This window comes from Armigeres subalbatus, chromosome 2 (assembly GCF_024139115.2).
Source record: "Armigeres subalbatus isolate Guangzhou_Male chromosome 2, GZ_Asu_2, whole genome shotgun sequence".
Lineage (NCBI taxonomy): Eukaryota > Metazoa > Arthropoda > Insecta > Diptera > Culicidae > Armigeres > Armigeres subalbatus.
The window spans coordinates 419,354,599-419,380,694 of NC_085140.1; the positions used below are offsets into that span (position 1 = coordinate 419,354,599).

The window sequence follows — 26,096 nt, forward strand, 5'->3', positions numbered from 1 at the left end:
CTGCTGTTGTAATTAATATGCGGTAATATGGTATTTAATTAATATGATGAGTGCAAAATTGAGAAAATGTAAATTGTGTGAAACAAAATCCAGTGTATTATGTAACATATATTATGGCATGGAGTCAATCTAGATGAAAGGATTTTTATTTTGATAAGGTATGTTCTCTAAACATATTTCCACTCAACAGTAGATTAACCCATTTTTTCGAATCTTTCGGAAGACTATCGTCTCAGATCCGAATAAAACTAACGCACATCGTTGGTTGGTGCACGAGGAAGAGATCAATTGATTAAAATAGGCCCTCAAGCAGGAGTATTAAAACGAAAATCAGCCATCAAGCTGGAGTACTCACGGCGGGATCTTCCACCGTCAACTTTTAGCTGTACAACCCAAAAAACGCACTCAATGAAGTTGTATTTCCGGGGAAAACCGCCAAGGAGATGACCTGGCTGCTAATTACAGAGAAGGTCAGAAGCCATCTGGATATGTGAACATCCATAAATTACGTAACATTCAGAGGTAGCGGAGGCGGGGGAGGGGAGGTTGTTTGTATGCAAGGAGCTAGACTTTACTATAGTGTTACTTTACTTTACTTATAAGGTGGCGCAGATCAGCGCTGCGTGCCACTAGTTCTCTTTTTTACTTTCCCACTGATCTTATGCAACGCAAATAGTGACGTCACTATTTGCGTTGCATAAGAACAGCGGGGAAGTGAAAGAGATAACTAGTGGCACGCAGCGCTGATCTGCGCCACCTTAGTAAAGTCTAGCTCATTGGTTTGTATGGTCTAGGGTCTGACGAGCAGAGCTGGCATTTCCTTACACACTGTGCACAATGAGGAGATTTTAATACACACCACAGAGAGTAACGCTGGTCCTCATCGTGTAACAAAGCCAACACGATGAGTGAGGACGAAGACGAAGAGTGAGAGAATTATTCTGGTGAGAGCCAAAACAAAATTGTGCCACTTGGTGCAATATTCTTATGATATTGTTTTCCATGATGCTCGCAGAAATACTTTGGAACACAGACATATTTCGGCGGGGTTTCAATGAAGTTTGGCGCTCCATGCTGAAAAGTATAACATTGACAAATAAGGGTTGCATAAAGAAGAAAAAGTCAAAATATGATATTTGAAAGGAATGGCACGGGAAAGCAAACGGTGAAATTTTGAAAACGCTGCTCAATAATTCTAGAAGCAATTTAGATAAAAGCGGTTTGGGGTCGTTCACCTAAGGTGACGTTCAAATTATAAGGGTGAATCAATATTTCGACGGCAAACACACAAAACCCTCAAAGCAGGAGTATTTTGGGCATAATGCATCAAGAAAAAATATAGCACTGAAATCAAACAATGGAGCTTTATATAAGTTCCATGTTTTCTGTTTTCGTTTCGATTTCATTACCTGAGATTACCTGACGGAAATTGTAACACATTTTAAAGCAACAGGTGTGGCGTACTAATGTTGGTAATACAAAGGCTTCTGAATAGTTTTGCCAATAGACGTCCCAAAAGCAAGCAAAAACCAAAACATCTTATTAAGCATAAAAAGTATCAACAACTACGTTAAACTATAGCAATGTATACTTTCATTCTGTTCGATTCACCGTTATATCGAAACTCATTGAGGAACACGGTGTGTTTATAGACGAATCCAAGTAAAAATAAGAAGAAGACACACGACGGTGTTAACTTTGATAGATCCTACAGCTCAGCATAGGGAGATCATTTTAAAATGCTTATAATAAATTCTAGACAAAATGTAATTAAAATCTGATTGATGTATGATACGGAAAAAGTTCCGAACTGTATGATAGATACGTTTTTGGAAAAAAATCAAAAAATTGAGATAAGCTTCCAGATCAGGGACGGGAACGGTTGACATTTCTTTTTGTCATTAAATCTGCCCCGAAGTAAAAGAAAAACAAAAACACGGCAGCCGCAGCAGCAGCCACGACCAAGCAGACGACAGTCACCATATGATTTTTTTATTTTCTCTCCCCACAATTAATGTTTCTGTACACTCATTTCACGACGTATAACCGTTTTTGGTGGTAAATGATTATTTCTCTACTCCTTGCTCATTTTAGAGACTAGAACTAATGAATTAGTACCAACGGCTAGCATTCTTTTTAGGCTTTGCGCCACAGGCAATTAAACTCGAATCTGTTCTGTTTGCGCTGCGCACAAACCGAAACAAGAAATCTGCTGACTGTACCGACTGCACCGACGGCTCGACTCTCACGCAGCAGCAGGCAGGAACATACAAACAGTTTGCCTCATCGGTAAAAAAAATGTCACAATGAGGCGTACATTTTTTTTGGAAAACTGTTTCGGATTGTGCGGTGCGTGAAATTTGATCGGATAAAATGTAAACATTCGCATAATCACAGTGTTTTACTGTACATTTCCCAACACTGTTCCAGATATGTAATTCGGAACTTTTTCCTTACCGTACATCAATCAGATTTTAATTACAATTTGTCTAGAATTTATTATAAGCATTTTAAAATGATCTCCCTATGCTGAGCTGTACAAAGTTAACACCGTCGTGTGTCTTCTTCTTATTTTTACTTGGATTCGTCTATTGTGCATTCGCTGCAGAGTAAAAACACAAAAAGGCCTCACTGCGTTGAGGAAGAGAAAAAATGAGTGATAATCTAAACACACTCTCTCCGGTCTTTTTGAGGAGTGCGAAAGACACGCACATTTCGACTACTCTGAGGAGTATGCCAGCCCTGGTGACGAGCCATACAAAATATTCTGATGCATCATACAAAAAGTGTGACGAGCCGGTAAGACATAAGGACCACAAAGTGCGACAAGGTACCTAACAAAGAGTGGCTAATCAAGAGGCTGCAGGAACTGTTTAGAGCCAGCTCAATTCCGAACCCGTTTTTTACTTGTTTAATTAACATCAAAATTTTAATTTAATGTTTTTCTCAACCAACAGAGATAAGAGCAACTATGCCAATTTTGTGATAATGAAGATAAAAAGGCATGCAGTAAAGCAGTTTCTTCAATGTGGCTGAATATTATCGCCGCACATTCCATTTGTGACCAACACATTCCGCACATTCCATGTGTGTGCAAGAGCCAACTTCGACCTCCGTGCTTTGTTTCCTCCGTTTCCTCACGCCGTTTATGTATATCTTTGGTCTGCTTGTCACCCTTGTCAGTGTCACATGGATAAGCGCGACGTCGTGTCGTGTGTCGCGTCGCAATGGTAATAAAAGTTCTGTCAGCATAAGAAAAATCAAAATAATAACATAAACTCTGCGAATATCTACTTTTCTAATAAAATAATTCAAATTTTACAATATTTGGATAGTTTTAACTGTCATAATGGAGGAAATATTCGAAGAAATTGTGTACGGTAAGTGCAGTGTATATTCTTTTGTGCTTCATTCATTACGTCCATGAATGGACTTAGTGGGTAAAAGTTTGAGTGAAAATGAATCTTATTGAGTCTTGTACTTTCAATAATTTAAAAGTTGTAATTTATTGTTTGTTTATTTTCAACAATAACCAGTTAGTATTTACGTACTTTATATCAGGTTTCAATAATTTTTTTTCTTTTGTTTAGTATACCCTTATGTATAACATAATTAATTTCAGTAAAACCGGAGCCAGAAGAACCGGTGGATTATCCTCTGTCACAGATAGAAGTGATAGCTTGCCCGCTGGAAATCGACATTCCGACGAACAGTCAGTTGGTGAACCAGTACTGCCGATTGTGTTTACGCGAGATGTCGACCCTATTCCCTTTGATGTCTCGCGTGCAGAACGTTATGATACCGGATATGATAGCAGCGGTTACTGGCATCTGCGTTAACTTGCGGGACAAGCTGCCCAAAAAGGTATGCATTCAATGTTTGGTAAAGGTGGACTATGCTTACCACATTCGAAAGGAGTTCGCCGAGAGCAATCAGGTGCTGAAAAATTTCGCCGCCTCCAGGGTTGTGAAATTGTGGGACCTTTTGAAGAATTATCAAAACGGTGTTTTGGCGAAGTCGGAAACAAGATCAGAGAAACTTTTGCGAGAAAATAGAGATATCATAAGAATGCGGTTGATCAAAAAGGAGGAGCAATTGGCCAACATGAGTGGGGTTGAGTTGGTTGACATGATTGACATAGCTGAGTCTAAGCCGTTGGTAAATACAGAAAGAACCACCGAAAGCAAATCAATTCCACACAATCATGAAGTGAAAGCTGAAGGTGAATTGCTGTCGCAAGAAATTGAAATGCAGTCTACAAATGTAACGGATAATCAGGAATGGTATTCGGAGGACAATTCTATTGAAGAAATTATATCAGTGAAAGAAGAACGTCCAGAAAAAAATACCAAGGAATCCAAAACTATGAAAATACTTCATCACACATTGGTAGTTGAAGATACTGAACCTGATCCAAACAAGTGCTATATTTGTCTTGAACAGTTTTCAAATGTTAACAGTCTTGAGATGCATTTGCCAGACCACATTGGAATGGTACCTTTTCAATGTCAAGAATGCAAAGATACCGTCATGGAGACAAAAGCTATCGCTACAGTCATTATGATGCATCGTCATTTCCGGATGCACGCGGCTCTCAACAAATGTCCGGAGTGTCCCTTCCGTTGCTACAAAGCTGGTAACTTATACAGTCACTTCAAAAGATATCACATGACAGATTCCAAAACGGAGCGCACGTGCGAAATTTGTGGTGCCAAAATAAAGAACCCGAAAACGTTCGAAAATCACAAGCGTATGCATAAAGCGATAGAGGAGAGTCGATTCACGTGTTCGTTTTGCTCGAAAAAGTTTGCAACTCGAGCACGTTTGCAGCGCCACGAACGGATCCATACGAATGAACGGCCCTACAGTTGTCGTTATTGTGTCAAGGTTAGTGTTTCCGATTGATGTTCAACCGCAGATTTTTTTTTAAATTCTAAGCTTGTCCATTTGGCATAACATATGGGAAAGACTGGAGTTGAGAAGACCTCATTGTTGAGGTCAGAATACGTAACTATAAAATCACAGTCAAGTGATGGTAGTAAATGGAATGGTTCTATATCTATACTGTTCCCTAGAAAACCAATCATCAGAATTTACCGTTCCCCAGAAAACAAAATATATACATAAAAATGATTTAATATTCTTGTTTTCTACATCAGTGCAAGGGATGTCCTACGAAAGGCTGAAACACATAAGGCTGAACTCTTGAAAGGCTGAAGGTTTTAGAAGGTTGAAATTGATGAGATGAAATGAATCCCAACCATACGAGTTGTTGTGCCAACCATGTTTAGTGATTCATAGTGAATAATAAATAAAGATTAAATAATCGACATTCGATTTTCCCTCAGGGAACGATGAAGTTAATACTCCTGAACACGTCTGTTTTTCTTCCAACTCAAAAGTCAAAATGAACATTGTTTAATTTGAAATTCAAAAATAGATGGAAAATGCTTCCTCGACATTTTCAGCCGGGTTTTACGTAACTACGGAATAATCACCCTCATAGATACCTTTACGTGGTGTGTTACGCGGTAAAATCTACCACGGTTACATTGCCAGCTACAAGCAAATGCTGACCTAACGAATACCTTCCTCATAATCCAACTCCGTGGTACTTATGAGGGTGTCGCTAAGTCGGTGGCCTCTCGTTAAGTTAGTACTAAATCAACACTTCCTTCCCCTCCCTAGTTACGGTGAAGATGGGCGTGGCCAGGAGTAGTAATCCTCATGCTTTTGTTATTTTTGTTTAAGACTGGAATCAAGGACCACTCCCCTTCTTGATTTCTGATAGCATTCTAGATAAGGATCTCAAAAGTAAAACATGAGTATCACTAGTGTCCAATCTACGAATTACACCGTAACAATGCTAATGCTAATGCTCATGGGGGTCTGCCATTTTCTTACGCTCCATATAAATAAAAAATGATTTGTATGGGAAAAATCTTACATGGGCGAAGGGGTGGTTGAAAACCCTAGAAAAAATGCTTACATAATTAGTGTACGGCCCCCAACAGACGTTGCTCACCCCAAAACATGTCTTAAACAGTCTCAAACAAAAAAATATAATTGTTACTGACATAGACTATCATCAGAATTTATACAACATCGGTTAATGTATTCTTGACCGATGCACTATCGTTTGCAACCATAAACGATGTAAGGCTTTAGGACCCAATTAAGAATAGAGAAAGAAGAATAAAGACAACAGAATGCACAGAGAAGACCGAGGAAAAAGAATGAAGAAGTAAAATAGAAAAATGAGGAGAAGGCAGAAGAAAAACCCCTGATTAATCCACTTAGCGGTGTTGGTGCCTTTCTCGAGGAATAAAAATATGAATGAGTATTTTTCTGCTTTGTTCTCTCCGAGACAGCTAAGTTGGTTGCGACGAGATGGACGCATGGAGAAAAACAGAACTGTGCAATAAAAATCCTTTTCGACTAGATGCTGATGTCGTATTAGAAATTTGGAGACAGTACTCGTCGATAGAAAATCCTTTCGCACGCGAATCAAACCACCTTCCTTTTGTCAGTGGAGATATATCAGCTTCCACACTGATATTCTTCCCTCCCCCTTCATACGGGAGTTTGGCATAAGGAAGGTCGTGTGATATGTGCCATCACAAATATTGTCCTCCGCTCGCTTTCAAATCGACTGCTATCAAAACATTCTTCATGCCTGGCGTATTCTAACGGAGCTATCAATTCTATACTTTCGCCTCTAATTCTATCATGAACATGTACGTCTAAGTTTGGAAGATGATATTTGCATTTCCATTATCATTTTTTAGCGTGTGCATAAAAAATGGTATTTTGGCCATAACTTCTGAATCCATAGTCCGACCTTGCCAATTTTCAATAGCAAACAATTCGGACATTCCTTTTGAATAAGTACCCGAGATATAATTTCGACATGGAAAATGCATATATTTTGGACCGAGTCATTTTCTCCTAATTTTAAAATGGCCACCTACAGATCTCAATGGTATGACTTACCTACACGTATCCACATTCATTTAAATGCATTTATTTGCTTAACTGAAATAGATTAAACCAGAAATCAACATTGTTTCGCAATCTTATCGATATCATTGGAAACAGCCTGAAAGTTGGCAATTAATGGTTCATCCATGTACTGTACATGGGGTGACCAATAAATGTCTGATGCATAAAAACATAACTTCATTTTGGTCACTCCTTTTTCATCCGTCTCAAGTTCATGTTAAGCGATTGGAATTTGTTAGTTTCTCAAATACAATCAAACTTTGGCCGCAAGACCTCAAGATTGCCGTTTGAACCAATTTAAACGTGTTTCAGGTGTATGTTACGAAGAGTCCTATAATGCATGTTCTCCTGCATACTGGCGTCCAGCAGGCACTTTGGTAGAAAGCTTTACATTTTAGATAATTTTAACGATAAATAATAGTTGATTTGTGAATTCTCATTAGGAGCTGCTAGAGTTGAGGTAAAAGTATGCAATGATCATACTTTCGATAAAATATTTCTTACACATTATCTAATGTCGAATTCGTTTTTAAAAAGTTCCAACCTAGGTTGGAACCAGTTCCAACCTAAGTGCTGTCAAAGTGTTTTTTTATTCGCTCAGGTTGGAACTAGGTTCGCACTAGTTCCAACCCCAAAGCTGTCGGGTTCGCACTGTGTTGTTTCACGGTTTCACACCGGGTTCACCAATACAAATGTACTTCAACTGTCAAAACCACGTGGATGGGTGGGACTGGGCGGAATAAACAAGCAGAAGGGAGAAACGAAACTGTCTGTTTATTAAAATAAAATGCGCATTGAAAATCTTTTTTTCCGGAAATCTTGTGATATTTGTAATTGTAGTTTTAAATGAAATTAATCCAGCACTGTTGTCTAGACTCAGTTTTAAAAAATAATTGTTAGGGAAGTTATGTATTCATAAGTTCATTCAGGTTTCCTCACATTTTGTGTCCTAAATTAGGTCGGTGGATGGAATTATGTAGTTTGGGAATTCCCCTTGAAACCCGTCCACAAAATCCGCTAGGAATTGTCAGAAAAATATATTTGAGGAATACCGAATAGAATTATTTCTTATGCAGAATTTCTTTTGAAATTCTTCCAAAAACTCTTTCATACGTTTCAGAATTTTCTGGAATTCTGCCAGAAATTTCTTCAGACTACAATTACTACAGGCATTCCTCCATATGTTTTCCAAGGGATCCTTTCGAGATGAATTCCTTTGGAAATTCTTCTAGGAATATCTTTGAACTGTTCCAGGATTTTCTCTGGAAGTTGCTTCAGGAATTAATTTGGAAGTTCCTACAATAATTCCTTCAGGGAATCCTTCTGGAATACAGGAACTTACTCGAAGTTTCCTTCAGGAATCGCTCCGCAAGTTTCGTACACAAATTCCCTCGGAAGTATCTTAAGCAAATCCTCCGGGAGATTCTTGAAAATTGAAAATGCACGGGGCCCAAAATCCGGCGGAACATTTTCCCGAGGTGTAAGGCTACCTTTATCAGGAGAGGTAGCGAGGAAAAAAAATTTAGCAAATCCTGGAGAATTTTTATTTCATGCTTCTGAGTGTTCTCCAAAAAAAAAAACTTTTGTAGAAATAGATGAATTTTTGTAAAATAGAAAATCTTTTTTACATGAATTCTATACGGAATTCTTGGTATAAAAATGTGCACGGGATTATTGAATATAATTAAATAGGGGAACTTTTCCGATCTCCATCTCAATGAACATAAATATATTCATCTCTTCGGGAAACAAAGAAATACAGCACCAATTTCGTCGCCTCTTTTTGTCAACATGCGTGCTCACTGCTGAAAAAAATCACAAAAATAATAAACAATCCAAATTCCATTCCATTGCTTTGCTTTTGATGGGATGAATATCGGAGCCATGAGATGAATTCCAGGAGCAGTTCCCCTATTTATATCCGCCCAAAAGTAAATTCCACTATCGGCAAAAATCAATTTACGCACTTGAACATATTTATTTATTTATCATGATCTGGTTAGTCAATGCCAACGCACTGCCAGTGCACTGGATGTCGGCGATCATCTGGATCATATGTTTCGAATCAAAACAAACACGATGCTACGCACACCAACATATCCAAAGACAGATGGAACTGAAAATGTTTTTTTATTCAGGGTTCGGGTTGGCACTGACCCAGGTTTAAAAACGAATTCGACATAAAATTGATCGAAGAAGCTCAGGCTTGTCCAAAATATGTACATGTCCAAAATATATCATTTACCCTATTTCGACTTAAAAATCACAAATGATGTCCAGTGATGCCCAAACCCGTTTTCAGTGTTTACACTGAATTTTGGCGTAAGGACCCAACCAGCGGAGGCCCAATTAAAAAGTGACCCAAGTATTAGGATCCCAACCAGCGAATCATGACTATATAAGGTAACTGTCCTATTTTGGACCCCTAGAGGAAGTGCATCCCAATATATGATTATATCTATAGAAATACAGGTTCGATATGGGCGGAAATGACACCATTTCAAAGATGAAAGTGTTATTTATGAAATAGAAAATCTAAATGAGCTTCAGTTATTGATAAATCAGTGAAATTTGCCATTTCTGAAATGAAAATATTCTTCGTTTTGGACAGTGCAACATATTTTGGACACCCCCAATTTAGTCTCTTCAAAGTCGAATTTCTAATTTACCCTGGTCAATTGAGCCGAAGCCAAGTCTTATCTTTCGATTGGCATACATCAATGAGAAGATTCCTGCGTTTTATAAATTCACAATTTCGACAAAAACTTATTGTGTACGTTCTGAGATTTTCAGTGATGTATACATTTAAACGGAACGCATTGTAACGCTCGCCTTCTTGAACAAACTAATTTTCTCAAAATTTCATCTAAATATTGCTTTTTCGCACGGGAAACCAGTGAAACAGATGCTGAACAATATTAATTTCGTGAAGCCAATGGGGGATTTAGCAGCGGCATTGTTTCTAGTTCAGAAATCAGAAAAATATCGCCAGGAAGGTCCAAAATGTGTAGGGGTCCAAATCCAGTTGTTCACCCTATAACACTAGGGAAAAAAGATGACAGATTGAGGGAAGAACATAAAAGATGGAAGATGGAAGAAGTTAGAAGGAATAACGATTAACGAAGAGGGAAGGAGAGTGAAGAAGAAGAAAGAAGAAAGAACAAGTGAGGAAGAAAGAAGTAAGAACAAGAATGAAGGATTCTTTATTTCTTCATTCTTGTTCTTACGTTACTTAAAGGAAGGAAGGAGGAAGAAAGAAGAAGGATAAAAGAAAAAAGGAAGGAAAATTAAGAAGAAAACAGGACTAAAGAAGAAGAAAGAAAGAAAGATTAAGGAACAAGGGACAAGGAAGAAGAAAGGACGAAAGAAATAAGAAGGAAAAAGGAAGGAAGAACGAAGATCGAATAAGAAAGAAAGTTGGATGAAGAAAGAACAGAGGAAAAGGAAGAATAAACTAGGAAAAAGAGAAGGTAGGAGAAAGAAGGCAGAAAGGAAGAAGGTAGATGGAAGCAAGAAGAAAGAAAAAGGAAGTAGGAAGAAATAAGAAGGCAAAAAGGAACAATGAAGCAGGAAAAAAAGGAACAAAGAAGAATGAAAGAAGAAGAAACAGACAAAAATAAGTAGGAAGAAGAAAAAAGGAACCAGGAAGACATAAGAAGGAAGAACTATGGAGGAAGAACTGAGAAAAAGGTAGAACGAAGAAGTAATAAGGAACAAGGAAGGATTGAAGAAGAAAGAAGAAAAAATTAAGAAAAAAGAGAGATGAAAAAAAAGGAGAAGAAAGTAGGAAGAATAAAGAACGAAGTAGGAAGAAAGCTAGGATAGGATGTGACAATTCAATTGAGACTGCCTTTTTGTTTTTTAGTCGGTTGCTTTGACGAGGTGGCCGTCAGTGCAGCCAAATTTATTTGGAACGAAATCTTCCAAATATGTGTCAAAACTTGTTGTTTTTCTTTTCGTTCCATCCATTATTTATGTAAGAGAAACGAAAGAATGACAGAGAGACATTTTTTAATGAAATCAGGGATTGCATCCTGAAGAGAATGAACAAGTCTCTCACTTATCATCTCTGTATACATATACGATATGTAGCATACCGCGAGAGACTTTTTTCCCAAGCTGTCATGAGAGCCTACCGATTCGGGAGGCTATACCCCATGATAAATTTCTTTTAGAAAGCTCCAAATGCGGGGAGCACTGGCTCTGATGACGCATTTCATCTTGTTCTACACAGCTGTGCAGTAACCAACACGAAATGAGCAAAAACAAAGCGAGAATCATCATTTTTCTGTGGGGGTTGCCTATCCGATTCTGTTTTTTCGCACTTGTATACAAGTTTGATAAATTTGTTATCATGGCTTGTTATGATTCGGAACAGTTTTGCCTCCCTTTTATGGTTGTTCATTATCTATTGAGAGCGATTTCTGCAAACCCTGAATGTTGAAGTAAAAGTGACAAAATAGTGACTTTTGTGTGAAGTTTTGAGCTGGGTATAGAGCTACAAGTTGCATTAGAATTGTAACGGTATAATTCGAAGATTGCAAACTAATGTATTATTTTTGAAATCCTTATCTATAACTATAATATAATGCTATCAGAAATCAAGAAAAGCCAAAAACAACATAAGCATGAGGATTACTGCTACTGGCCACGCTCATCTTTACTGTAAGGAGGGAGAGGATGGAAGCAAGAAGCCTGTGACTGCGACACTTTCATAAGTACCAAGGAGTTGGATATTGAGGATAGTATTCGTTGGATCAGCCAGAAGCTAGCAATGTGACCATGGTACCTCATATTAAGTAACACACCACGAGAAGGTATCTACTCGGCGTCACGTAAACGGGTAGTGAGTTACAAGTTGTGCCACAAAATTATGTTGATAATTACAACAACATTTGGTCGAGGTTCTGCCAAATCGCACCAAGCGCCAACCAAATTTTTTCTCCATTTTTCTTCCCAAGCTTTCGTTTAGTGGATTTATTTGACCGAAAATCGTATCGAATATCCCTCAACCTCATAACTGAGGATATCCTACAACAATTAAACGTATGAATTGATATGAAATTATTATGAAAATATTATGAAACAGTCAAAAAGCCGCTTGGTGCAGTTTGGCTAAACCACGACCATTTGATGTTTAATATGAGCTAAGTTTTCTGTATAATGGCCATAGAATAATACAAAATAATTTAATTGATTCCTAGACGGTGAACTATTTGAATGATTTGTTTGAGAAACTGCATCTATCCATTTTGCACAATTTGGAGAACACAACAAAAAACTGTTCTTGAACAAATTAGCACCGAATTTTTCGACTTTTTTGATACAGATCAATAGCTTTAGGCAAAACGCAACTCCCAGGGGCATTTCCAGTGCGAAAACTGTAAGCAGTACTCCATAATTGCTCTTCAAAGTGCGTGCACATTTGTAGTTTCTCAAACAAACGAAATTTTTTCCTTCCCTTTTCCTTCCCATAGTTTTTATATACCAATCTACTCAGCTTGACGAGCTGAGCAAATGTCTGTTTGTCCGTGTGTATGTGTGTGCACAAAAGCTAAGAAAAACATTAGTCAACTTTTCATATAGTAATCCTCAACCGATTTTCTCGCAACATTTTTTTTCTCATTCGATAGATGACAAAGCCTAGTTGATCACTATTGAATTTGATAACGATCGACCGATGCGTTTAAAAGATATAAAGAAAATGGTACATGAACCACATTGGCACCATATAAGGTTGGTGTCTTGGCTAAATGCGAGAAAGGCACTATTTTTTTTTATCTATTGTGTTTATTTGACAGGCTCAGGCGTGTATAACACTTAACGGAGCCGAGACTTTATGATATTTACAATTGATATCATCTTATTATCAACAGTTAGTAAGGGGAAAGGGTATAGACCAAGATACTCGTGGCGACTCAAGGTTAGATTGCGTAATTTCAGGACGGACTAGGTTGGGATTTAGGTTTGAGGTATGTCAGCTGCTCATCCGGGTATTTGACGTCAATAACGGTATGGCGTAGCGTCGGGCTCGAGTTGTGGTTCGTCAGGGAGCATCTTCCGGATGGCCATAGCTTCGTATTACACAGAACAATAAGACAAAAACAAAAACGAGAAAAAAAAAAGATAGGGGAATTAGACTTTTATGTCAGACGAGCAAAGAAAGGCATAGATGGCCTGCATATAAACCACATCGCGATCCCCAAAACACCTCTTACTTCCCTGTAGGGTTGTTTACCTCGGGCCACAAGGGTATCCAATAGTTGCTCTCTGGAGGCGTCGTTTTCCGAGCAATACCAAACTACGTGATCGATGTCATCGTAACCGGCTCCACACCTACATAGGTTGCTTTCAACCAGGTTTATTCTATAGAGGTGTGCGTTTAGTGAATAGTGATTGGACATAAGTCTCGACATCGTGCGAATGAAGCCTCGGCTTAAGTCCTCACCTCTGAACCACGCTCGCGCAGAAACTTTAGGAACTATGGAAAAGAGCCACCGTCCAAGTTCATTGTGTGACCAAATCATTTGCCAATTTTGAAGAGTACTCTGACGGACTAATGGGAAAAACTCGTTGTTCGAGATTTGTCTATCATAAACTTCACCTTCCTGTGCGCCCACCTTTGCTAGCGAGTCCGCCTTCTCATTGCCATAGATTAGGCAATGGGATGCATCTGCTCTCTTACAGTTGTAAGAAAGTAAGATGCGTGCTTAACAGGTTTCATTGACCGGAGTGCCTCGATAGAACTAAGACTATCCGAGAAGATGAAATAATGGTCTACAGGCTGATCAGAAATAATCCCCAAAGCGAAATTAATTGCTGCTAGCTCAGCAACATAAACCGAACACGGTTCTTGAAGTTTTCGGAAGGTGGTTGAATTTACGTTGAAAACACCGAAGCCAGTGGATCCGTTAATGCGAGAACCATCAGTGAAATATCTGTTATTGCAATTGACATGTTCATATTTTTCAGAAAAAATTGAAGGGATAGATATTTGTCGAAGATGATCTGGTATTCCTTGAATAGCGTGTTTCATGGACAGATCGTATTCAATTGAGGAACTGTCGTTGACGAAGTGAACTCGAGGTGGATTATAACATGGAAGACAGAGATCTGACGATATGTAGTTGAGATAGACTCGCAGGTATCTTGAACGATGAACCAGTTCAAGCATATTATCGAAGTTTTCTAATACAAGTGTGTTACTTGTTCCACATTTGATCAGTATTCTAAGTGAGAGCTCCCAGTAACGGTGCTTTATAGGAGTGACTCCAGCAAGCACCTCCAGGCTCATGTTATGCGTTGAATGCATACAGCCAAGGGCAATACGCAAACAACGATATTGAATTCGTTCCAATTGTCTAAATGTCTGGCCCAAACAGTCAGGTTATTTAGGGAATTTTGCAATGGTCTTTGCAGGACTTTTGCACATGAACCTCTTAGGGAGATCACGGCATCATCTGCAAGTTGTCTAAGCGTGCATTGTCCTTCCAAACAATTGTCAATATCTTTAACATAGAAATTGTAAAGCAAGGGACTTAAACATGAACCTTGGGGAAGGCCCATGTAGCTATTTCTGGAAGTTGTCAGAGTGCCGAGAGTAAAGTTCATATGTTTTACTGACAACAAATTGTACAAGAAATTATTCAAAATAACGGGTAATCCACTACTGTGCAGATTTTCCGACAGTACTTCTATGGAAACAGAATCAAAAGCGCCCTTAATATCCAAGAAAACTGAAGCCAGTTGCTCCTTGTGCGCATAGGCCAGCTGTATATCTGAAGAAAGCAACGCTAGACAGTCATTTGTTCCTTTACCTTTTCGAAACCCGAATTGAGTATTTGACAGTAATGCATTTTGCTCGACCCAATGGTCAATTCTTGAAAGGATCATTTTCTCCAATAATTTTCTCATGCATGATAGCATGGCAATCGGTCGGTATGAATTGTGATTAGACGCTGGTTTCCCAGGCTTTTGAATAGCTATTACTTTGACCTGGCGCCATTCTGGTGGTACGATGTTGTACTCCATGAAACAGTTGTACAGGTCAAGTAATCGTCTTTAGCGATATCTGGGAGGTTTTTAGAAGATTGAATTTGATATTATCGCATCCCGGAGAAGAATTGTTTGATGAAAGAAGAGACATAGATAGTTCCAGCATTGAGAATGGTCCACCCAAAGAACCGGGATCAAGCGTAGATTCTCGAAATAGCGGTTCAGCTGGTACGGAATCTGGACAGACCTTTTTGCGAAGTTGAATATCCATCGATTGGAGTATTCTTCACTCTCGTTGGTGGAAATGCGGTTCCGCATGTTGCGGGCCGTTTTCCAAAGTGTTGTCATTGAGGTTTCTCGTGATAGTCCCTCGACAAAACGTCGCCAGTAGCTACGTTTTTTAGCCTTGAGAAGATTTTTGAGCTTTCTTTCAAGCCTCAAATACTCTTCGAAAAGCTCAGACCTTCCGTGTTTACGGAAAGCCCTGAAGGCATCAGATTTCTCGGAATACAACTTAGTACATTCATCATCCCATCCAGGAGTGGCTGGTCTTCTTATGACAGATGTACTTGGAACGCGTCGTTTCTGAGCTTCTAGTGCGCTTTTATGAATCAATTCGGTAAGGAATCGATACTCATCCAGTGGAGGAATAATATCAGTTGATTCAATACCAATGTTTACCGCCGATGCAAATTTTTGCCAGTCAATGTTTTTCGTGAGGTCGAAAGGAACATTAACTGGCACTGATCGTTGATAGCCGCTTTTGATTGTGGTGACTATCGGCATGTGGTCACTACCATGGGGATCTTGGATTACCTTCCACGTGGAATCTAATGATAGTGAATTAGAGCATAAAGACAGATCTATTCGACTTTCCTGACCTTGAGGTCCTATTCGAGTTACTTCGCCTGTGTTCAAAATATTCAAGTTGAAATCGTCGCACAAATCATAGAAAATAGGCGCTCTGTTATCGTCTCTAGTTTCGCCCCATGCAATACCATGTGCATTCATATCACCCAGTATTAAAACTGGGGATGATAAAAGAGAGACTGCGCTCCAAAGATGCCGACGATTAAGTGAGGCATTTGGGGAATATACACTGAAGCTATGCAAAGGTCTTTATTCTTTACATTTACTTGGCAAGCGACGATTTCTAAACAATTAACAGTCGGAATGGGAATTTTGTAGAAAGTGTGACATTTTTGATTCCCAAAAGAACGCCACCATAATGATCATTCCGATCTTGGCGAATAATGTTAAAATCGTGGAAGTTGATTTCATCTTCAGAAGAAAGCCATGTTTCACAGAGTGCAAATATATCGCAATCAGGTTGCGAATTAAAAACTTAAACACGTCCAATTTATGTTTCAGACTATGACAGTTCCACTGCAGCACAGTGATTGTATCTTGTATGGCCGTATTATCCATCGAAAGATACGAGTCCTGCAAGAAGGGGCCATGAAACAGTCAATTGCTTCAGATAACTTTCAACTGTTGGAATAAAGAGGTCAATGATTGGCCTCAATGAATTCGGAATATTGAACAAGTTCAAAATACGATCCACAAGATCCTTAAAGGATATCAATCCTCGCTTGGACGAGATTCTTTTCTTAGAAGTGCGAGTAGCAGTTTTCTGCTCAGAGATATTCCTTGCCTGATGTTTCTTTGTAACATCAGTTTTAGGCAATGGCGGGAATGTCTTACTGCAACATGGGTCAAAAGGAGCAGTATAGACAGGCTGCTTCGGAATTTTAAATAATCCCCCATTACCGTCAGATTTCGGCAAGCTTCTAGGGATGATTTTTTTTTCTTACGGCGCAATCCCGGGAAGACAGTTTCTTCCTCTTTTCGGGTACGTGTACCTCCGCAGAATCATCCATATCGGCTACGTCAGAGTCCGATTCGTCTATGGAAATGACATCATAAAAATCACTTACTTGAACGGCAGCTGAAATAGCAGCCGTTGCGTTGGCAGTTGCGGATGTGTCTTGCGACTTCACCATTTCTGCATACGACTGCTTAGAGCGCTGTACTAATGAACGCTTAACTTTTTGGGTGCGCTTTTTGTACACCGGACATTCTTGCAAACCATGGAGAGGGTCCATGCCACAATAAGCGCACTTTGTAACTTGTTGTTGGCAGGACTCCTCCCTATGCCTTTCAAAACATTTTCCACAACGGGGCTTGTTGTCGCAAAACTCGGCAGTGTGCCCCAACTGTTTGCAGTTGGTACAATTGAAAACTCTGGGTACAAAAAGACGCACCGGAAACAACATATTTTCGATATCTACATATTTTGGGAGCATCGAACCGGCAAACGTTACCCGTAGCGAACCTGACTTCGAATATACTTTTTTACCATCTACCATGGCTGCTGAATGCAATTCCTTGCAGTCCAGAATATCCACGGTAGATTGCAGGGCATTCTTTAAACGGCCTTTTCCTGCAAGCACATCCTTGCAAGTCAGGCTCGCTGCGTTAATTACGCCTTCAATCTCGACCTCCCGCGAGGGCACATAAACCAAATATTCCACATTATAGTTCTGGTCTTTTGCGATAGCATTTGCATCCTGGTATGTAGGTGCGGTTACACGTAGTTTGTTCCGATTGATTTGATGAAAATCAGTTTTCGGAAAACGACGCGTCAAATCACGTTTGATTCCTAGGAAATCAATACTTTTCACTTTCTGCCGAAAGTAATCAACCCAAGGCCCAGGCGAAGAAGCCTGGTAGAATCGCGTGCGAACGACATTGTCTTTGGGAGTCGTCTCGCCTCCGTTTTCTTCGTCCATGAATTGTAATACAAAATCCCCAAAAAATAGAAGAGAAAAAAAAAAAATACTAATAGGTTTTAATTATAATAATAACAAAACAAACACACACACAAAAAAAAAGAAGAAAAAAAATTCAAAGTTTTTAATAATAATTCAGGCAACCTTTTTTGCGTTTCGTCCCACTCTAATGCAACGGTGCCACCCTTGCCTAACGACAGGCAGAGCACACAAAAGCTTCACCACTGGTGCGTGGATGAAAGTTAAACGAATGCAAAGAGACAATGGGATACAATCTTTTTACTTAGCCTGTTTGCTGCCTACCCGAGTAGGTAGCGTTGTCGATGACGACCTGATGCTGATTGATACTGATCGTCGTCCAGCACTTGATGAAAAAAAAAAAAACCAAACTAACGAGACTGCAATAGCATCGCTAGAACAGCTCGCTTCCTTAACTAGTCGGCTGGATAAATCACCTTGTAACTAGCTTTACACTCGCGTAGGCAACTTAACGATATAAAAACAACCCGCCGAATACTAAACGGGGGAAAAAACTCTAGCGGTATAAAGCGCGTCACGTGATGAGACACGGGAGTAAAATACGTCCGGCTCGTCCAGAAACACGACAAGGAATGAGAAAGGCACTATCACTACTCGGTGAATTAATTTGGGTTTTTTTATACGAGGATACAGAATACATAAAAATCTCATTTTGGCCAAAAATGTAACATGTGCAGTTTCTCAATCAAACGGTTTATTTGGACTCACAAAGCTTATATATCTTTGGTAGCACCATTTGTTTGAAAGATATACAGTATATAATTAAAATAATGAAGAAACTTTAAAAATACAAATTGATTTGCTTATAAACTATGGTTTAATAACAAATTTAAATGAAGTTTTTGAGATTTTGAACTCGAAGTGGCATTCTGATGAAAATTTAAAAAATCCAATAAAACCATGGTCTTTTATTAGAAATCCAGAAATTTGAATAAACTATAATTTCAAAATGGCAGACTTTAGTATCAAAGTTAATAAAAAAGGGAAAGCCCATTAAAAATATTTAAAAAAAAATCAAATCTAATTCGTATTTGTTATATTTTAGATTTTAAAAATCCGACAAATTCATTTTCCTCCACACTAGTTTTTACGGTATCTATTTTTAATTGTTAATATTTCTGAAATAATTTCAATCAAAAGGCGGATTTAACTATCATAAACGGATTTAACAACCATTTAACAATCATAATGTACTTTCTGTCATCGACGCCCTTATCGCTCATTATTCTCCCTGACGTTGGAAAACATCAAACATCATTGCCATGTGATGAAATTGAGGCTGTTCCTATCCTTGTCACCGGAGGAGATTAACGTTCATTACCAGACGTGGTTCTGGTTCCAATAATCCTCAATTCTGAACTCTATACCCCAGGCAACCTTTCGCATTTTAACGAATCCCATTCGTGGAGAAAAAGATCATTTGACATGAATCGGAAATAACCTCTCGATTTTCACAACACACTTGGAACTTCATTGGTGCATATTTCCCAAATTTAATATATTGCTATTCACATTTGATTTGGCTGATAATAATAGTAGGTACAAATGATTTTTGTTTTGTATTTTTTTACAATCGGCAATGCAAAAATAGTGACTTTACTGACCATTTTCCGAAAAATAGTGACTTTAATGACTTTTGGATGCAAATAGTGACTTTTTAGTGACTAGACTCAAAATAGTGACCAAGTCACTAAAAAGTGACTTGCTACCAGTCCTGTATATTGATTAATATCAACTATACAAACCAGCAACATGGCCAAACCAACAACATGCTGCCCTACGAAGTAATCGATTGTCACTTTCAACCAATCGGAAACCGGTACGATTGTGACAGAAAATCGGTACGATTTTTAATAGTGCTGTCCAATGAGAGGTTGAAGTAGCTCGAAGTTTCTCCCCGTCCTGCTCATACCCATTTGTTGACAAAAAAGAACGAGCAGGACGGGAACAACTTCGAGCTACTTCGAGCTGCTCATTAGACAGCACTAATGACTACTTGACACATCCTATCTTAGGAAGAAAGAAGGAAGAATAAAGAAGGACGAAGAGAGAACAAAACATAAAACATAAGGAAGTAATCTTGGCAAGAATCAAAAACCTAATGCAAGAACCAAGAGCAATAAAGTATTGTTCCTTTCTATGCTACCTCTAAATTTCTTGTGCTGTGCAGACTAAAAAATGAGAATTCCATATAAAAATTGAAAGACAACAAGGATTCGCAAGAAGGTTTCGGTTCATTTTAGTTGTGATTATTATTAATTATTATTATTATTATTATTATTATCATTATTGTGAATTCATCCATTAAAATCGGTTTTCCACGATTTTTTATGCCTTATGAGCATTCAGGTTTATGTGATTCAGCCTTATGTGTAAGTCCTATCGCAAGACCACACATGGCGTTATGACCATGGTCAAAACAGAAATAGTAAATTTCTTCTTATTTTGAAGCACGCCTTGATTGAGGAAACAAATACCACCCACGCATTTGCCCGGAATAAGGCAAATAAGTCGATGATTCCTTCTTTGAAAAAGTGCAAGTGCAGTCTAAATTGTTTCGGTGTTACGTACGCTTGTGTCCGAAATAAGGCACACGAATAGATGACTTTCTTTTTAAGGCATTGGCTCGGAATAAGGTATAGCAGTAGATCAGTCCTTCTTTTGAGGCATATTCCCGAAAAAATACAAAATGAGTAGATGATTCCTTATCGAAAAGCTCCAATATGCTCTAAATAAGGTTAATGAATAGATGATTCATTCTTTTAAAATACACATCCTACACAGTGGCATTAGTATTGGTGATTCTGGCTTTGGAGAAATCAATAGAAGACGTTTGTCACTGCGGTTCCTTTTGTTCTCGTTCTCAAACATGTTGAGTACACAACTGTCAAAACGTACTTATTTTTCTTTCGTTGACATTTAGCGCCCTATCCTCGCCAGCAAAAGATGTTTCACCAGTGACGACAGCGACAATCTTCCTCTACTGTTTATTACCTCTATTACCCGCACTAATAAAAATCTTTCATGTTTATTGGCAAAGAGTTAGAGATATTTACCACCCGCTCTAGTAGGAGAATCCACATAAAGATTACCTTTAGCATTTGCCGGAAATAAGGTTAATCATAAATGCACACATTTGTTCAAACTTCAACTTTTTTAAGCATGTGTTTAGTGTTTCACTGCAGATTTTTTTTTTTGCTTATACCAATAAGATAGAAATTACCATTCATGTCATTCGGTCAACGGTGTGAATGTAATAAGGACAATTTTTTTTAATGATTGTTTAGATTTATAGAAACTATTTAAAGATATGAAAAACAAATCTGGTATATGGTGCATTCTGGGGAATGGTTCATTCTGGGAAATAATTTTCTGGGGAATGTTATAGAATCAAATGGAATAGCATTCGTCTCATGGCAAATAAATAAATTATACTTAACAGCTTTAAAATAATTTTATTGCCGAATCATTTGTGTTTGATTCATTTCGGGTAAACGCATGTTTAAAAGGAAAGATCTGATTCATTCCTGGCAAATACATGACTTTAAGTAAGGAGTTATCTACCCTTTTGCCGTATTCCATTCCTATATGCAACTTGTTAATCAGATTTCATTGCACCATATGGGTTTTCTTCGCTTGCAAATATTTCTAAGCGAATGCCAGTAACGTAAAACATTGTATAATTTTATTATAAATTATTTTATTTTCAGTCTTTTACAAATGAAACTAGTTTCCAAGCACACGAACGGCAACATACCGGAGAGCGGGGCTATCGTTGCGAAGTGTGCGGTAAAGGTTACAGCACGCATAACGAGTTGAGTGCGCATTTGGCGTCCGCTCATAAACTGGCAACAGTTAAGCGGAGCGGAGAAAATGCCATCCATAGAGGAAAGTATTCAAAAATACTATTGAAATGCGCGTCTGAAGGCTGCAACTTTGAGACAACAACTTACTCCAAATACTACCAGCATAGGGCGAAACACGTCCTGAGCTTCCACTGCCAGTACTGCGAAGAGCGGTTCCCTACCAAGCAACGGTTGGAAATGCACGAATTCGTTCATACCAATACAAAGCGATATTGCTGCGACATTTGTGGCAAGAACTTCCGGTATCGGGTAAGTAAACTACAACTGCTTTTAACCATTGGCAGACACACGAATGGGGCGTACTTGCTTTCACACAGCCACGACGACGACGACCGCGACGTTCTTCCCCGATGTACACGTGCTCCTTTTCAGCACTGATTGAACCAATCTATAAAGTTTTATTTTCAAAGTTAGTTGAGGGATTCAATATTCGTGGTGGACATTTCCCAACTAAAAAGGTACATTAGAGTTTCGAGTCGTTGTACACAATTCATGTGCAGAATCAATGATACTTTGCATATAAATTTTCGGTATTATTTTGTTGGTAGTTAACCTCTTATGCACACCTAATTCATAACAGAGTAAGGTATCAACAACAGAATTAAGTATAGGGGAAACCGCCAAATGTTGAACGGCTAATTTTGTCGCCTATTGTTGAACTCCCATAAGAAATGCACGTGCGTTCAACAATAGGCGAAGAAATTAGCCGTTCAACATTTGGCGAATTGAGTTATTTTCTCCATTCATCAACAAAATCGCCGTCGCCGTGGAAGCTTCAAGCTACAACAGTGTCCCATGGCATGTTTGTTTGCCAGTGGTAAATTCTTTCTCAGTCAGTGTTAGAATAATTAACTTTATTTACAACGAATATGTTGCAGGTTAGTTTTGTCGAGCACATGGATAGTCATAACAATAAACGAACGCATACCTGTAAAATATGCAGTTTATCGTTTGTCAGACAGCGCAATCTTAAGGAACATATGAAAAAACATTCAGACGAACTAGAATATGCGTGAGTTAATTGATGATGGTGTATACTCGATTATATCCAAGTGTTATAATGGAACCAATTGCAGGTGCCGTCACTGTGGTAAGAAGTTCAGATATCGAGCAGATCTTTCAAAACACGTGAGAACGCATACCAACGACAGCAGTAAATCCCAACCGGAGGCAATAGTCGAATCGGATGGCTCAAATGAGATGAACGATATGGTGGATGCAGAAAATTACGCAATCGAGTATTTGGAAGGATGAGGTAGCTTTGTATAATTGTAATTGTGCATAATACGATATACGATACGTTTATGATAAATTGTATTGCTTTTTATTCATAATGATGACCAAACAATTGTTTTCGACTCAAATCACCAAGGCCGGGCCCGGGTCTTTCGACTCCTTTTGATTTTTGTGATCAAATTTATTTGTCTCAAAGGAGTATTCAAAGAAAGTTTCCCATTAATTTCCTTTGCTATTTTTCTTTCCTTCTTTTTATGTTTCATCAAACGTAATTGATACTAGGGTTATGTTAGCCTAATATGCTGTGATTGAGCACATTTATCGTTTTAAATCTTCATATACCAAAGCTCCCTGCTTTTCGGTTCAGAAAGGGGTATGGGCAAGATTTATATGGACGTTAAAAAGAGCCCTGAATTAAAAAAAAAAGCATGTGAGGATCACTTGAAGGTGGGATAAAATAGGAATTCCGTTTACGACTCGACTCGAAAAGGTTATAGGAATGTTTTTCAACTCATGCCGGGAGTCCACTATAAAAAAAATCACTGCCGTCTCTGAGCTACAAATATAAATGATAAATATATAGAAAATGACGCTTTGTAGCAAACTTGCAGCTTCAAAATACTAAACGACTATTTTTTAGAGTTTTTAGACATAGCGCATAGTCTTAGGTAAATGGAGAGTAAAGCAAAACGACCGGCCGGTCGCCGTCATTTTGTTCTGCTTTGCGCGGGTTAGTAAATAAATCAGAAAGTGAAAGTTTGTTTCTTGTCCAGTAGTATTTCTCCAGTAAGCGAGATTGCAGTAGCCATCGAGTAAGTAAGTGCAGTGCGTGTTTCAGTCGTCGGGAAAATAATAAAATACCTATATATTTCGTTAACAATTAATTGCATATTATTCGGCAACTCGGCCGTACGAAAACCATTTTTTTGTTAAATATCTTGGCTGTGCATATGCACAGCATATGTTTCGAAATGGACAAATTGATATGAAATTTGCGAAAAAGAATCCACGTGTCTTGGAGGGACTCGAACCCTCAACCTCCTACTCTCTAGATAGGCGTGATAACCCCTACACAACAAGACCACTTAAAGGTCACGTTTGCGGAAAAGCCATCAGAATCCGAGTACCAACCTCCACCGCGGTTAGCTCTCTTTTTGCAAATTGAATATCTTTCGGATGCTTGATTTGCCCAATCTCCACATTTGCTTTACTGTTGTATATCCACAGCCAAGCGAGTGCACATTGTTTATTAAACGAGAGGATCGCACTCCATGCCCCCCAGCAACGGACTGGGCGGGACGGTATAGAATGCGAATTCAATCGCACTCTGCTGTGCCAAAGGCTTGCTTGGCTAAAGCATTTGATGAGTTTGATTGCCTTTACGTAAACGGTCGCGTGTACTCAGACGACTAATGACGGTGAAAGACCGACACTTGATTACAATTAATTGCATATTATTCGGCAACTCGGCCGTACGAAAACCATTTTTTTGTTAAATATCTTGGGGCATGGAGTGCGATCCTCTCGTTTAATAAACAATGTGCACTCGCTTGGCTGTGGATATACAACAGTAAAGCAAATGTGGAGATTGGGCAAATCAAGCATCCGAAAGATATTCAATTTGCAAAAAAGAGAGCTAACCGCGGTGGAGGTTGGTACTCGGATTCTGATGGCTTTTCCGCAAACGTGACCTTTAAGTGGTCTTGTTGTGTAGGGGTTATCACGCCTATCTAGAGAGTAGGAGGTTGAGGGTTCGAGTCCCTCCAAGACACGTGGATTCTTTTTCGCAAATTTCATATCAATTTGTCCATTTCGAAACATATGCTGTGCATATGCACAGCCAAGATATTTATATATTTCGTGTTCGTTGGCTCATGCGCATGTGTTGCGCTTTACTCCGGTCGAGACAAGTGTGATCTTCAATCGTTTGCAGTAGCTATCGGGCAATATAAGTACAGAGTACTGCGCGTTCGTTCGGTCGTCCAAAACGTTTCTCCTCCGTTTTCGTATGCCACCGGGCGTGCATGGTTTAACATTTTTCTCGTGGCGAGACAGCGAATTAGTGTTATTTTCCATCCCATAGATCACATCACTTACCGAAGTGAATCCAGATAAATGACCTATCCCAAGACAATCGTGGAGATGCAGAGGTATACTCGGTCTCTAATCTCTAGAGAGTCGGTCTATCAATCCTTACCTTCCTATATGACCGTAAAGACGTGGCCGGCGCCGTTATTGACTTTAGATATTTGAGCTAGCTAGTCCCAAGCCCCATTTATTGTGTACTTTTATACTTTTTCCTATTTTTCCCATTTTTTTCCTATTTCAGAACTTAAATACCGATGAGAACATCCTTTATTTGTCATAAGAGGAGTTTGTACAATCCCCTTGAATTCCACCACTTAATTGTATCTTGACAGATACGTATTTCGACCTCAAAAGTAAGGCCGTCTTCAGTGTCTCGTACTTGACTCGACTTACGACTTAAGTACGAGACACTGAAGACGGCCTTACTGTTGAGGTCGAAATACGTATCTGTCAAGATACGATTAAGTGGTGGAATTCAAGGGGATTTTACAAACTCATCTTATGACAAGTGAAGACATTCCACTAAAAAGCTCAAAATAATTTTCTTAATCCTTTATTTATTTATTAGCAGTCTTCTCCATTCACCTCGGTCCATGGCTGCATGTCGCCAGCTACTATGCGTCTCCGAATTTCTCTGCTGGTATCATTTTCGACAGTCACCAGTGGGCCTAAGTACACAAATTCTTCTACCACCTCGATTTCGTCACCACCGATGCAAACTCGAGGTGGGTAGCTCACATTGTCTTCTCTTGAACCTCTTCCTATCATGTACTTCGTCTTCGACGTGTTGATGACTAGTCCGTTCCGCTTAGCTTCCCTCTTCAGTCTGATTTAGGCTTCCTCCATCTTCTCAAAGTTACATGCCATAGTATCTATGTCGTCGGCCAATCCCTGCCCTTCATATTACTCCCTCCAGAGCCATGTTGAAAAGCAGACACGAAAGATTATCACCTTGCCGTAACCCTCTGCGGGACTCGTAACGGGTTTAAGGGACTCGAGAATGCCCCTTAAACTCGAACTACGCACATCACCCGATCCATCGTCGCCTTGATCAACCGTATCAGTTTATCCGGAAATC

At 39.0% G+C, this 26,096-nt stretch overlaps 1 protein-coding gene across 1 annotated transcript; it reads left to right on the forward strand.

The window, feature by feature from the left end:
• The first annotated feature begins 3,173 nt into the window (after positions 1-3,173).
• LOC134213427 (zinc finger protein 431-like) lies at positions 3,174-23,000 on the forward strand. Its single transcript, XM_062692473.1, has 5 exons — positions 3,174-3,380; positions 3,623-4,887; positions 21,539-21,943; positions 22,573-22,706; positions 22,771-23,000. Exons 1-5 carry the CDS (start codon positions 3,350-3,352, stop codon positions 22,946-22,948), a joined length of 2,013 nt encoding a protein of 670 aa, XP_062548457.1. The 5' UTR covers positions 3,174-3,349; the 3' UTR covers positions 22,949-23,000.
• Positions 23,001-26,096: the final 3,096 nt, after the last annotated feature.

Excerpts from the sequence above, each read along its gene's own strand:
- LOC134213427 (XM_062692473.1), top strand. The coding sequence starts at position 3,350 with ATGGAGGAAATATTCGAAGAAATTGTGTACG. Across the intron at positions 3,381-3,622 it reads ATTCGAAGAAATTGTGTACG|TAAAACCGGAGCCAGAAGAA; the intron begins GTAAGTGCAGTG and ends AATTAATTTCAG. Across the intron at positions 4,888-21,538 it reads GTTGTCGTTATTGTGTCAAG|TCTTTTACAAATGAAACTAG; the intron begins GTTAGTGTTTCC and ends TTTTATTTTCAG.